Source organism: Haliotis rufescens, unplaced genomic scaffold, assembly GCF_023055435.1.
Source record: "Haliotis rufescens isolate VD_foot unplaced genomic scaffold, xgHalRufe1.0.p SCAF_7, whole genome shotgun sequence".
Classification (NCBI taxonomy): Eukaryota; Metazoa; Mollusca; class Gastropoda; order Lepetellida; family Haliotidae; genus Haliotis; species Haliotis rufescens.
In genome coordinates this window covers 50,859,995-50,875,436 of record NW_025964361.1, presented here as the reverse complement: position 1 = coordinate 50,875,436, position 15,442 = coordinate 50,859,995, and the positions used below count along the sequence as shown (strand labels likewise).

General features: G+C 38.8%; 4 protein-coding genes across 7 annotated transcripts in view; 3 read left to right on the top strand and 1 right to left on the bottom strand.

Moving 5' to 3' along the window:
* The first annotated feature begins 36 nt into the window (after window positions 1–36).
* On the top strand, window positions 37–588 carry LOC125376235 (fibronectin type 3 and ankyrin repeat domains protein 1-like). Its single transcript, XM_048388205.1, has one exon. It carries the CDS (start codon window positions 37–39, stop codon window positions 586–588), a length of 552 nt encoding a protein of 183 aa, XP_048244162.1.
* Window positions 589–620: 32 nt separating this feature from the next.
* On the top strand, window positions 621–1,142 carry LOC125376234 (integrin-linked protein kinase homolog pat-4-like). The gene has a single exon (XM_048388204.1). The coding sequence runs from the start codon at window positions 621–623 to the stop codon at window positions 1,140–1,142; it is 522 nt and encodes a 173-aa protein (XP_048244161.1).
* Window positions 1,143–5,757: 4,615 nt separating this feature from the next.
* Window positions 5,758–15,442, bottom strand: part of LOC124127546 (cytoplasmic FMR1-interacting protein-like) — a 52,931-nt gene continuing 43,246 nt past the window's right edge. For all 4 annotated transcript variants that reach the window (XM_048387323.1, XM_048387327.1, XM_048387325.1 and 1 more), the window contains 4 exons: window positions 15,302–15,417; window positions 14,274–14,512; window positions 12,432–12,579; window positions 5,758–10,972 (listed from right to left, as the gene is read on the bottom strand). In XM_048387323.1, the coding sequence (XP_048243280.1) occupies window positions 10,805–10,972; window positions 12,432–12,579; window positions 14,274–14,512; window positions 15,302–15,417 (671 nt within the window). In that variant the 3' untranslated portion in view covers window positions 5,758–10,804. The remainder of the gene's footprint in view (window positions 10,973–12,431; window positions 12,580–14,273; window positions 14,513–15,301; window positions 15,418–15,442) is intronic.
* Window positions 8,111–8,842, top strand: LOC125376233 (repetitive proline-rich cell wall protein 2-like). The gene has a single exon (XM_048388203.1). The coding sequence runs from the start codon at window positions 8,111–8,113 to the stop codon at window positions 8,840–8,842; it is 732 nt and encodes a 243-aa protein (XP_048244160.1).

The window sequence follows — 15,442 nt, the reverse complement described above, 5'->3', positions numbered from 1 at the left end:
ATCAATACTAGAGGACAGAATGGACGTACACCTGTAATGACAGCAGCTGTAGCAGGACACCAAAGTGTGTTTGATCTCCTCGTGTCAAAGAAGGCTGACCTGACACTGCTGGATGACAGTGGTAATAGCTTACTTCATCTTGCCTGTATTGGAAGTAATACAGCTATACTGCAACATGTCTTGTCACCCTCCAACATCAATACTAGAGGACAGAATGGACGTACACCTGTAATGGCAGCAGCTGTAGCAGGACACCAAAGTGTGTTTGATCTCCTCGTATCAAAGAAGGCTGACCTGACACTGGTGGATAACCATGGTGACAGTTTACTTCATCTTGCCTGTATTGGAGGTAACACAGCTATAGTACAACATGTTGTGTCACCTTCGAACATCAACACTAGAGGACAGAATGGACGTACACCAGTCATGGTAGCAGCTTGTAAAGGACACCAAAAGGTGTTTGATCTCCTTGTGTCAGAGAAGGCTGATCTGACACTGCTGGATTACCATGGTGATAGTTTACTTCATCATGCCTGTATTGGAGGTAACACAACTATGTGCAACATGTCTTGTTACCCGGTAACATAAATAGTAGAGGATGTAATTGGTATACACCAGTCATGACAGCAGCTGGTAAAGGACACCAACGTGTGTTTGATCTCTTCGTATCAAACAAGGCTGACCTGACACTGCTGGATGACCATGGTTATAGCTTACTTCATCATGCCTGCACTGGTGGTAACACAGCTATAGTACAACATGTCTTGTCACCCTCTAACATAAATAGTAGAGGACCCTATGGAGATACGCCAGTCATGGTAGCAGCTTGTAAAGGACACCAAAAGGTGTTTGATCTCCTCGTGTCAAAGAAGGCTGATCTGACACTGCTGGATGACCATGGTAATAGTTTACTTCATCATGCCTGTGCTGGTGGTAACACGGTTATAGTGCAACATGTCTTGTCACCCTCCAACATCAACTTTGGTGGACAAAGTGGTTTGACTCCAGTTGTGTTCGCAGCTATTCGAGGCCGCCAAAGAGTGTATGACCTCCTGGTGTCAAGGAATGCTGACCTGACGCAGTGGATAGCATTTGTAATAGGTCGCTTCGTCTTGCCTAACGTGAGGTCAAGACAACAATAGTATGGCTGCCCGTACCACCAACGTAATACGGAATAAAAGCTGCTCACATTACATTATGAACCTTTATTCTAGCACATGTTTTCAAAGAAGAAAAGCTGTCAAATATACGTTTTAGCTGTAGACAGGCGTCAGAGCAACATGTTGCTCCCAGCATTCAGTCTCTTAGTACATCATAAGCTTTTGTTTATGAAACGCTATGAAGGTTTATACGAAAAGGCGGTTCCCGTCACAGTACCACCCACCCCAACACACACGCATGCACTGACGCACGCACACACGCACAAACCACACTCACACTCTTTCTTAAAATGGCATTTCTACGAACATGTGTCGTTGTTTTATCTGGTTCTAACCATCTATTCTCCACGTTTGGTAGCTATCTTCACATTTTACTAAAACTGTCATCAGCATCATTTTTCTTTTGAAATTAAAGTTTTAGTTAATTGTTTTCTTAAAATCATCCATCAATTTAAATGATTAGAACCGATTTTACTACATCGATCGGTTTATATTCTTCCTGCCTGCTGAGGAGTGAAGAGTTCACAACCAAAACATACAGTTCTGAAGTTGAAACTGATTGTTGGTGAGAGGTGGTTTTGCAGTACCATCATATGATTGACAATGTTCTATTCATAGAAGACATGAAGAATACATTCTCCTTCCATCTTACCAAACGAGCATTTATTTGTACTGACTAACTTCATTCTCAGGGGTTCTTTTTACATAATTACCTTCGCTTACAAAGCAGCTGTGCTGCATACTTTCGGTGCCTATCAAAAAGTGGCGTATTACGATGAGAGAAAAATATGTTTGTGCTATTATCGGAGTCCGTAATTAGGGTCGACAACCCACTCACAACAAAGGACTCAACCAATGCCGCTTCACACCATGTGTTTGCTTCGACCAAAGCGTTTGCCTTTTTATTTTCTCCTAAATGAAATCTTTAGTCACACCAAATACAGTTGACAGCAGGACACAACATCTAAAAGCTTATCTTTGTGTAGGGGACACGGGTGGCTGTTTGCTGTGCAGAGTTGCGTCCCTTGAACCCGCCAGAAACCTATGATTGTGGGTTCGAATCCCGGTTCGCCCCGATTATGTTTCTAGGTTTGTCAGCACCATACCCGTGCTCGTGGGTTTCACCGAAGTGGTAAACGTCTGATACCTGCATCACTTCGGGCTTTCCTCCCACATTAAGCTGACACGCTGTGATATAACTGGAATACTGTTAACCCGGCGTTAAACCCAACTCACTCACTCACTCACTCACTCACTCACTCTTTGTGTAGTTTGCTTGTAACTTATACCTTGTTTATGGGGTGACAACATCATTGCATATTGACTGAAAATAATTCATACCTTTTAGATAAAAGTTACTATCAGTGACACTATTCCATACTTATGTGGTATAACCTGAAACACAACTGATATCACCTTTTGGAATGCATTTCAAGATTCGATAAAATCACGTGATGGTCACCCCAGAAATAAATTTAGAGACAGAAAAAGAACTTTTTTGTAGACGGTAAACAATAATGGCAGTTAATTTGTGGTTATTTGTTGATACTATGACATCCCTCCTGATCTGTCCCCGACTTTGGAAGGTACTTATGAGTTAGAGAGACTTTCAGTAATGTATTGTACATTTTTGAATGGATAATCTCTCTGAAAAAAATATACTACATCTAAATGGCTGCCGTCTGTAAATAATTGATTCTGGACCAGATAATCCAGTGATTGACATCCTGATGAAGGGCCACATGTAGCCATTTCACGTCGTTACAAAACAATAAAGACGTTACCATAAACGAATAATGCCTTCATGTTCTTTTCAACTTCTACGACTATCGAAGACTTTATTTCCATTGTCTTGATTCACGCTAGCTGCGGTATACCGGAAATCCACTGAAGCGTTTGCGCTCATGAAAACAACGCATGCATTCCAAGATTATCCCAATAAACAAAGTATAGGTTTCAAAGTCAATAAATATCAGATTCTGCCATTTTCTCACACACAGCTTTATTCTGTGACACGATGTATCCAAACAGTCAATGTTCTAGGTATAGCATGTGAGTGAGCGAGTATGGTTTTACGCCGCTTTTAACAATATTCCAGCAATATCACGGCTTACGACATCAGAAATGTGCTTCACACATTGTACCCATGTCGGGAATCGAACCCGGGTCTTCGGCGTGACGAGTATACCATTCGAAGTACATTCAAGCTGAAACCATCCAAAACAACAAACTTACTTGCATGTCCTCTTGTACCAAACACAGCCAGCTTGTCCCAAAAGAAACTCAATCCGTAATTATCCAAAAATATGGTTAATACGGTGATACATGCACACATCACAACACGGTGGTAACTCTCAAATAATTCTGGCTTTAAATTGACAATATAATAAATTCCACTCCTACCATAAATACACATATAATGCATGCATATGCAATGTATTACTTACAAATTTCGTGGCAGAATCATGGCACTTACAACAGCCGTACATCAGTTTATCACTCACAGGGTATATCAATTTTATTGCTATTTTGTAAATATTTTAGTAAAGTCTTTAAATTGTCTCGTTTCTGTTTAAGCCTGTTTCTGTCTCAAGGTAGATTACTTGAGCAGTATGAAAACAACAACAATTAGACTAGCTCCAGTACTTACATAACTACTAACATAACAATAGCCACTTTCACCTATACAGTCACCAACAGCACAAGCGTCTTGCTTTGTTTCCCTTCCCAGCTTCTGTATTATTTGTTTCTTCTGTTTTTGCTGACTTTGCTAAATTAGTTGGTCACTTACACTTGAAGGAAATCAGTGGTTCTGTTGACTGGATTCATATCAGTGGATGATATATTTGTTGTGTTCAGGATCTCTATTAGGTTAGTTTGTGTTTGGTTCATATTTATGTATCTTGTAGATATGTCTGTGTATTTAGTTTTATGAATTAAATGTATTAAGGTAATGCATTGATTGTAATTATTTATATTTTATATATATCTATATATGTCAAACTGAAAATGTTTAAAAACATAAACTAGTACTTAATAATAACATGTTATCTCGATATCTTCAGATATTCCATACCTTCCCTCTTAATTTGTTAAACACTTCAGTTAAATCTATAATCAAATTTAACTATTAATCACTACTTAAATACCATCTAGCTACATGTGTGAATGCAGTATGTATGTGTGTAGATTATGATTGAATGGATACGTATGAAAAGGTCATTTTACATGTTCTTAATTTTATTGGCCATTTCCTTTTTCTTCTGCGGCCTTATTGTTTCAATTTTTCTAGAATATGGCAATCGATGTTACGATGCCTCTGATCTGCCAACGCTGACATAGTTGCCAGCTCATTGCCACACAGTGGTAAGTTATGTGTATATTATGTTTATATCATGGCAATCTGTAGAGGCGGTATTTATGTAACCGTCTTAAGTATTTTTATATGTAATTTGGCTTAAAACCACAAGGGTAAGTGTAACTACTGCTCAGCATGTTTGATACATTAATGTAAAATATCAAGTATAAATAATGTTTATAGTATGCATAGCATATTAAACTGGATGAGCCGTTTATGCATTGGTGTGTTGATACTATGTGATATGTTTGTTATATTTCATCTATTAGATATTTTCATTGTATTTTTATACATATTTGCAGAGTTCAGAAACAACTAGCGTATGTGCAAATAAAATCAGCTGTCCACTCACACCCCAGTAGCCTGTTCTGTGTTTACTGCCCTAACCGGAGCCTTGCCCGCTACTACATATCCTGGAGGATAAATAGAGGTTATCACGTGAGTGTGTTTGGGGATGGTAAATATCCTGCATTAGGAATAAACATTGTATTTAGCGAGCCTTGCCACCAGTTGTGTGTTTAAGGACATTCAAAGGGTGTATGACCAACTGTCAAGGAATGCTGATCTGACACAGTGGACAGCAATTGTAATAGATAAATTTCAACCTGATGTCAGGATGGCAATAGTAAAGCTGCCCACCCAACTCCATCTAGTTGCAGCTCCTGAAGCCACCATTCAACTCTCCACCACAGGTTTTCAAAGATGAAGACAGCCTCCTTGGTCTCATGGATAGAGCATCTGCCCAGAAAGCAGAAGGTGGGTTGTTCGATACCCAGCCACGTCATTCCGAAAGATGTAAAAGATTGTACTCCTTGTTATCCTGCTTGGCGCTCACACTAAGCAAAGTGTGCAGAATCACAACATGTATACTTAATCGGATGACCAATTCCCTCATTATTGGTTAACTCTGCTCTGATTATGGTTTATTAATGCGAACGAAGCCAACAGACATTCAGTACTTGGTGTTGACAAAGGATCATTATCACTCACATCTAGGGCTTCAAACCTACCACCAGTGGATCCTCACATGGTTAAGGGACACAACTCTTCATATCAACTTGTGGTGCTACAGACCATCTGGCTGGTGTTACCATCTGTGCCTCCCAGTCTCACCTAAATACTGTACATATTCAGCAGCCATTTTGACCATACAATATCCTTCTAAATGCATGAGAGACACAGGCTTCTGGGATCCTTGTACGGTCAGGAATACTCCTTGAGTACCAAGAAAATTACAAGTAATTTGGTAAATGTTTATTACATGATATAGTTAATAAATTCATTGATAGGAAAAAGTCTTTACAAAATGTTGATATTCTGAAAAAGAATTCAGGATGATTTCTACTCAGAACAAAACTGTACAAACAGCATTAGGAAATGTACAATATTGAAATTGTTCACATGAAAGAGCATAATCTTGCAGCATGATGAGATACTGGGTGATACTACCTGCTACACAATAGGCTTTTAGAACAGTGTACTACCTATTAACAATTTCTTTCTTACTCGGTAAATATACATACAGCAGCATTTAAGCATTAAACAGATTAATATAAGTATTGATTTCTAGTCAGGAATTTATCTAGTATTCCAAAATAGTAGCCCTTCAAAAGCAAAATCAGGATTTTTTTATTTTGTCCAAGATTGAGTTTTATAAAAGTTACAAATTCTTACCTCTTTTAAAAAAATGTATGTTAACATTAACTTCAATAATGTAATACTAAGCATTAAAGCCTCTTCTCATTATGGGTCCTGACATCAATGAAATAGTTGACCTGACCAAGCCATCACATTTCATATAACATTCTATATTTCACATGATCAGGGAATGTTTTAATACCAATTTGGGATTTCATAATGATATTTGCTGCAGCCTCTGAACAAGCCTAGACAAACCCCTCCTAGGTATCTATACATATAAAACAGCGGACTATTGTTATCCAAAGCAGGAACAACTCAGCTTTGAGATCACCCAAGGGATTGCAATGAACATGCATCTGGGGCTTCATTCCATGACCAAAGTCGGGTTCATCGTGATTGGGATAACAAGAGACAAGTGTATGTGGTTTAAATGCAGTCATGGACCAAGCGTAATATTTCTTTAAAAAAACACCAAAATATCTGTTTTTTTACATATGCTGACCTTGGAAAAGTGATGTGTAAATTCAGCACGTGTCATCAAAAACACTTATTATTCCTGTTTAATCACCATACTTAAAAAATTGTTACAAAAAGTAAAACATTATTGCAACCAACATTTCATGAATTTGGCAGCAACACCCCAATGATCAAATTCAAAATCTTGTTTCATGATATTTTCATAATTTTACCAGCATAATCTTTTCTAGTGTTTGGATCTACTGAAAGCAAAGTAAGCTCTTGTGAAAAGCAATACAACGAAACACAAAGACAAGCATAGCAACACTACAACAGCCGACAACCAAGCCTCCGCGCCACCCTGAGCCAGTCAACATGTCTGAATTATCACAGATACTAGCTACCACACAACTATGCATAGAAGACTAACTGATCTAAAACTGCCTATGTCTATTCAAACTTATCGCAAAATACAAACTTAGAAAATTTAGTCTGCAGCACAAACATGGTTCATTTCTACAATGCATCATGCAAGCTGATGCTATGAACTCACCCAGATTATCAGTAAAATGGCAACAAACCACAACATACTACCATTGCATAATGAAAGGAAAGTTCTCAGGAAAATAGTCTTTAAGTAGTTATGATGCTGAAAATTTGGGTCCTCATCACAGGATCATAGACAAATACCACCTTGGTTGGATCCACAAAAACAGTAATATTGCCTGCAGACGAACCAGAATTTGTGTTTCAAATCCAAGATCCAGACACACCGAAGGGGCATAACTCTGCAATGGTTAATTTCATCATAGGTATAACCAGAGTGGCTAATCTTTGTTTTCATGTATAACAATTATCATCTTGATCAGTATGAACAGACACGCAATATTCTTATGTAAAATACAAACAGGAAATTACTTCACAGACTAGCAACATCAATGAGGTAACTGGTATGTTTCGTCATATAAAAACGTCCAAGCACTTATCTAACACCGAAATCTGACATTTGATTGCACTTGCCTCTGGTGATGTCGGCACCACTCAATCACCTTTACGCAGTAAAAAAACATATCTACAAAAATCTCCAAGAGAAAGTTATTGAATGTGAAACATGTACATGAAGTATTTGATTGGTATTTAGGAGTGGGTTGAACAGGAAGACTTCGCACTTTAATTTCAAGGGTAAATAACACAGATGTTTTGTCCTCAGTGTTTCCTGTCTCCTACTATCTACAATATTTGAGCAGTTAATTTGCACAGAGAGAAAATATGGATATTTTATTTGTATAGCGATGTAGCTGCAGAAAACTCTCAATAAACTCCTTCTTTTGATGTCTGATGATGTCCTGATGGTCAGTTCCTACATGTCCAAGTATGTTGCTATGAATTGTTCTTGACTATTCCCACCACAGGGAAACTAGTGAGTGAGAGAATGAGTAGGGTGTTGTGCTGTTTTAGCATTGTTCAATTCATATCAAGCCTGGGGAAACTAAGCATGGAGAAACCAAGCATGGAGAAACCAAGCATAGAGAAACCAAGCATGGAGAAACCAGGGATCGAGAAACCAAGCATGGAGAAACCAAGCATGGAGAAACCAGGCATGGAGAAACCAAGCATGGAGAAACCAAGCATGGAGAAACCAGGCATGGAGAAACCAAGCATGGAGAAACCAGGCATGGAGAAACCAAGCATTGAGGAACCAAGCATTGAGGAACCAGGCATGGAGAAACCAGGCATGGAGAAACCAGGGATGGAGAAACCAAGCATGGAGAAACCAGGCATGGAGAAACCAAGCATTGAGGAACCAAGCATGGAGAAACCAAGCATGGAGAAACCAGGCATGGAGAAACCAAGCATTGAGGAACCAAGCATTGAGGAACCAAGCATGGAGAAACCAAGCATGGAGAAACCAGGCATTGAGAAACCAAGCATGGAGAAACCAAGCATGGAGAAACCAGGCATGGAGAAACCAGGCATGGATAAACGAAGCTTGGAAAAACCAAGCATGGATAAATCAAGCATGGAGAAACCAAGCACGGAGAAACTAGGCATGGATAAACTATGCATGGATAAACTAGGCATGGATAAACCAAGCATGGAGAAACCAGGCATGGATAAACTAAGCATAGAGAAACCAAGCATAGAGAAACCAAGCATGGAGACACTAGGCATGGATAAACTAAGCATAGAGAAACCAAGCATGGAGAAACCAAGCATGGGAAACTAAGCATTGGCTTCACACATTGAACCCAGGCTTTTGAAAAGTAAGCAATGATTTCTCCACAACACTACTCCAAGGCCCCCCACAGGAACACTACCAGACTGATGCTGTGATACAACAACCAAGGAGTGATGACTGACAAGATGAGGTGATACAAGGAAGCTGATAGCTCTGCAAATTAGGTGCCCATCATCTCCACCAAGAAGATGAAGAACTAATCAACAAGGTACATAAATTACAAGAATAAATACAAGAAACAAATACCTTATACTTGAAGATTTTACAGTTCAATTAGATTAAAGATGAATAGCAATCATCATAACATAAAATAGAAGAAAATGATGGTGATGAATGACCAACAAACTCCCTTAGTTCATTGGAGAGTAATATGCAAATTATCAATATTAAATGATGCAAATGACAGTGAGGGTAATCTCCCCTTACGGCTGTTGTTTTAATGAATTAATCCATCCAAAGCCTGAACAATATAAACCAAATGCATGGATGTGCTTCACTGATTTGCGGATTATTGTCTTAATGAAATATTTTGGCATGTCTAAGACAACATTGATTTCAGATCTGTGCATGGGTCTCAAACAAAGACAAGCTACAAATAAAGGTAACGAATGCAATTATTAAGCACATACATGTCATAAAAATAAACTTCTGAAATAGACGAAGATCTGTAAATGGCAAGTCATTAACATCATTAAGACATATCTAACAAGCCCAAGTTGACTTTTACTTCAGACAACTAAAATCATGATAAAATAGTAACTTAAATCACCAGGAATCAAAACTCAAATATGATCACTATAACATCATATTTCTTAGGGACAAATTCAAAAGAAAAACAATTAAAATAGAAGTATAAGACACTATCATTGTTACACAGTGTCTAGGCAGATAATAAGCTGAATATTATCTTCAAAACCCTGATTTCAAGGAGGATGTACAAAACTGGGATTACGTGGAATATATTACACAATAATTTTTAATGAGGGAAAACTATTTTGACTTAAAAAATGCAAAGAAAAAATACCCTATTCCTTCAAAATAAAATTCATAGAACAAATTAAATATGCATCTGCCTAAAGTTCAGTAGTCCATCACTGTGACCTTACAACTCTATCAATAGTTAATTCTGGGGGTGAGTGAATGAGTATGGTTTTACGCTGATTTGGGCAATATTATGACAGGGGACACCAGAAATGGGCTTCACACACTGTACCATGTAGGGAATCGAACCTGGGTCTTCGGTGTGATGAGCAAACGTTTAAACCAGTAGACAATCTCACTGACCCATTTAGTTCTAGAAGAAAATGTTTGTGAGACTGAATGCAAAGATCTCTGGCTCTCTGCACAGGATGATCAATAGGCTGTACCTCTACACATCCCCAACCCATCAGGAACACTCCCTACATGGGGCAGATGCAGTCATAGTGTCATATCAATTATTTATAATAGATTTCAATTCTGGTTATGAAACAATGTCAAGCATGGTAAAGCAGGTAATTAATAATTTTGCCGTTAATAAAATCAATTAATTAAATGACACTGATTAACCATTTATGGCACATTTTTGTTCTCTATAACCATGTGTTCAGCATCTTGTACCCAGAAACTGCAACATCAGCAACTTTCTCAGATTCACATTTTTTGGTCAGTTTGTAAATACTGAAACTGACTTCCACATTTGGATGTTGAAGGTACACATATTTTAATGAACTATTACACAGGTTTCTTTGCTAATATTGGACATAAGGAAGTACCGACTGTTCAGAGACCCAGAAAATGAAGCCTGTGCTATCTACCTGTAGTATATACTATGCAACAGTGTCAGTAAGGGGTTTACTTCCATGCTGCTTTCAGTAACAGTCCAGCTATATCACAGCTGGACCACCAGAATGGGCTTCAAACCCTATTCGATGACGAGCTAACGCTTAACCCACTAGGCTCCCCAGTGCTTCAGATGGTAGTAGCGAGAGACTGGTGAATGGGGGGAGGGAAGCAGCGGACGTGCTCCACCGGCATACTCTCCGTGTCACTTGTCTTCATGTATTTGTTGAGAACGGAGAAAATCTGGTTGTTGAGGATCTGGAACTTGCGGATGCGATCCACCATTCTCTTCAGTTGCTAAAAACACAAATGAGTGAGTGAGTGAGTGAGTGAGTGAGTGAGTGAGTGAGTGAGTGAGTGAGTGAGTGAGTGAGTGAGTGAGTGAGTGAGTGAGTGAGTGAGTGAGTGAGTGAGTGAGTGAGTGAGTGAGTGAGTGAGTGAGTGTACATCATTGTCAGCACATCAAGTACATTGCTGTCTGGACCAGACTTACGGGTGATCAGGTCAGCTATGTGACAGCTGTTACTATGTTCTCTGTTGTAAGAGGCGACTAAAGGGATTGGGCGGGTGGTCAGGCTTGCTGACTTGGTTGATGCAGATCATCGTATCACAAATGTATAGATCGATGCTCATGATGTCAATCACTGGATTATCTGTTTCAGACTCAATTACTTACAGACCGCCGTCATATAGCAAAAATATTGCTGAGAGCGGCGTTAAACACAAACAATGTGGTAAAGTGCTCAAGGGCCATTGCACATATGGCAAATTATGCATATAAGGTTTTGAAGAAAAGAATATATAACTTTTATGTAGTTCAAACAACCAACCTGGAAAAAATATACAAAAGTTCTCAATAACACCATTACACCATTACACCATCACACAATAACACCAACCCACAACAACACAATCACACAATAACACCATCAAACAATAACACCAAAACAGATTAATACCATCACACAATAACACCAGTGCACCAAAACACACCTACATCAAACAATAACAAATTAACACCCTAACACCATCACACAGTAACACCCTAACACCAGTGCACAATAGCACTTTAACACCCTAACACCATCACACATTAACACCCTAACACCATCGCACAATAGCACATTCACACCCTAACACCATCGCACAATAGCACATTAACACCATCACACATCAACACCCTAACACCATTACACAATAACACCAGTACACAACAACACCAGTACACCCTACCACCATCACACAATAACACATTAACACCCTGACACCATCACACAATAACACCATCACACATCAACACCCTAACACCATTACACAATAACACCATCACACAACAACACCCTAACACCATCGCACAAAAACATATTACCACCATCACATATAATCACCATTACATATTATCACCATCACATATTATCACCATTACACAACAACACCAGTACACAACAACACCAGTACACCCTAACACCATCACACAATAACACATTGACACCCTGACACCATCACACAATAACACCATCACACAACAACACCCTAACACCATCACACAACAACACCCTAACACCATCGCACAAAAACATATTACCACCATCACATATTATCACCATTACATATTATCACCATTACACAATAACACCAGTACACAACAACACCAGTACACCCTAACACCATCACACAATAACACATTGACACCCTAACACCAGTACACCCTAACACCATCACACAATAACACAACACCAAGATGAGTTGTACTTACAATGCCCTTGACATTTTCATCCTTCATGTCCACTCGGTTGACTCGCAGTATGTGATAGCAGAAGTCCAGGCACTCGAACCTCCGCTGTTGCCCTAGCAACATGATCAGAGTACATCCCGCCCAGTTCAGTCCCTCACCGAACAGCTCTCTGGAACACAGGACACATCAACCATACTGCTGCCGTCCACATCAGGAATGCACTAACCTACTCTCTGTTCAGGGCTACAGTGATTTATATTGGTTAATTTTATTGGACAGTGACTGACTGTATTTCAAAATGTCCCTCAATCTCCACCCTGTCAGTTAGGAGATAATTGTAAGTCTGTGTCACCACATGACTCATTGTATTTGATTCTGGCAGGATCTGGTCACTTTGACAACAAAGTGTTTCCACAAAGAAATCAAATCAAGAGTGGGTATTGAATTGATTGGTTGAAAGTAATATCTAAATGCAATCAAAAGCACGGCAATCTGGAATAATTATGGTAAAAAAAGTCTTTCTTAATATCAATCTTTCATCAGTTACTAAAAGGGAAAACAGAATAATATTGGTCTGGCTTAAATCAACATGATTTCAATAAATACTGTATCAGATCATAATTGGTTAGAAAATTGTTCTTGGCATTTTCTTACATTGGTGTCAAGTTGCCATGGAAACTGATCCAACTGACTAATTTTTTTACATTCCTGCATTTTAAATTAGATAATTTCTTTTCACTGTTGTTTCAGTACATTGGAATTTGTAGCTAAGAAATACTACAATTGTAAATTCTCCAGCAACAATCACATAATATATATATTAAAGAATGTTATTATATGATAAAGAGGTTAAGACGCTTGTGTGTTTGGGGATGGTAAATATCCTGTATTAGGAATAAACACTATGTATTTACAGGATATTTACCATCCCCAAACACACAAGCGTCATAACCTCTTTATCATATAATAACATTCTTTAATTCTGTACTTCAAAATTGCTTTCTCTCTCTCAAAAACATTACCGAAACATTGTGAGTTTTCCTGGAATGCGTGCATTAATATTTATTACGTCACAGGGTAAGTGATATGTCAGTCGGACAGTGACAGTAGGCATTATAGTTCCAACTGAAATCTCTTTCTTATACAGTGGCGAAGCAACATATACGCAAAACAATTGTTTTAATTGCCTTTCGCGGCAATCGATCGGTGTGTCTGCTAGAGTAACTGCCCTTTGTCAAAGGGAAGCTACTCTAACCCTAGTCCATGAGACGTCACAGCCACAGTCAGACGTTGTTGACAGTCGGTCTGTCCTGTCATAACGTTAAGAAGTGTTATCAGATGTACACACAGCGACAAAACGAAACAAGGTAACAATTCAACCATATTTCGGCCAAATCCAACTATTTTAATTTGTGGAGAAAGGTTCAATCCGCAGAGGTCTACAAGCACAGATATGGCTACTGATCCAGCTTGACTAGGCCTTGTGCCCTTGCAAAATTGTGTCAAAATTTATATCTCCGAAGTTGCCAAAACTTATAAATCGCCTTAGCTACGTCACAGTTAGACACTGATTTTCAGTATATTAGACTGATTTTTTGATAATGAAAGCAATTATCTCTGTAGTTTATCCAGATTCCCGATGCTTAATTTGATGGGCGACGAATGACGAGGGCGACGCCATGTTTGTTTATAAACAGTGAAAGTAGTCCCTACTTGACCTTTGATATTTGCATCTCTATCCGCATATGACCCCAACGGATATCGTTTTAATCTGTTGGCTTTATCCTGCCGAGAAACCTACCCATTATATGATAAATATATATATATCTCCAAACTGAACACATCAAAACTTTCAACACTTACTCCACAGTGAATTCATTCTCTCCGACGGGCATACAGAACACAAACTGTACTGCTGACCATAGGCGGTGGAACTCGGTACACTTGTCCACGTTCATGACACCGTTGACGGGCGGCATGCCGTGCCACAGTGGCTCATTGAGGAAGGACTTGATGCGGTTGAGGACGACCTCAAACATGGACAGTCCACAGCACAGGCGTTCTCGAGTCAGCAGGTCACCCTCCGCAGCGATGTCGGCTTGCTGCAACAACATCCTTCCAATACAGGTGGAGGCCAGAAGGAGGTTTCAGAGTCCTCTACTCCAGTTCAACTGAATAACTGTTTGTCTTAATCAACACCTCTCATTTTTCTTCCTTTCATAATTATTTGTCCATCTCTAGGTATCACATTTTTTATTATTTGGTTTACACAAATTTTGGTTTAAGCTAAATGTAGATCCTAATGAATGAAAAAGATGGCCAAATATCAAAAGATAATTTAAAAAAAGATTTTTTAAAAATAAAGATTTTTAGACGTAATATTCCCCATTTCTTTTCACCTTATTCAATGTTAATTGTAAAACAGAATCACACCCCCAAAAATGTCAAAATATTTTCAAAATTTCATATTTTTTGGTCAGTCTCATGAACCAACTAAAAGGCCCTACAAATTCTAACTGCATATAACCATCGGAGATGCAGACAAGAAGCACAAGCAGTTTGACTGCATAATCTGATCATAAGGAAGATCTTAAAACAAACCTAAACCATTATCCTTTTTGACACAAAAATATGACACTGAACAAACATTCACTTTGTTGTGATCTGAGCAGTCTGACAGCTGTGTGTCTAAGATAGGAGCATCTCTAAAGTGCACTCACACAGAGGATTGTCTTTAAGATAATTAAGTTTCCATGGAGACAGATCTGTATTTATTTCACCATTATTTCCGCATGATTATTACAGTGTGATGGATGTACCCTGCGGAGTGTATAAGGTCAGAAAGATAGTCGTGATGTAGTGAAGACAGTTGAAGTGACGTAACATCTCACCGTCTGGTTGCCAAGTTTCTTGATGACGGACACAATCTGAAGCGCTGCATACTTCTTCTCCAACTGTTTCATCACTTGTTTCAGCTCCTCATCACGATTCTTCCGATTATCTGCATCTGTAATCGAGTGTGAGTGAGTTAG

Excerpts from the sequence above, each read along its gene's own strand:
- LOC125376235 (XM_048388205.1), top strand. The coding sequence starts at position 37 with ATGACAGCAGCTGTAGCAGGACACCAAAGTGTGTTTGATCTCCTCGTG.
- LOC125376234 (XM_048388204.1), top strand. The coding sequence starts at position 621 with ATGACAGCAGCTGGTAAAGGACACCAACGTGTGTTTGATCTCTTCGTA.
- LOC125376233 (XM_048388203.1), top strand. The coding sequence starts at position 8,111 with ATGGAGAAACCAAGCATGGAGAAACCAAGCATAGAGAAACCAAGCATG.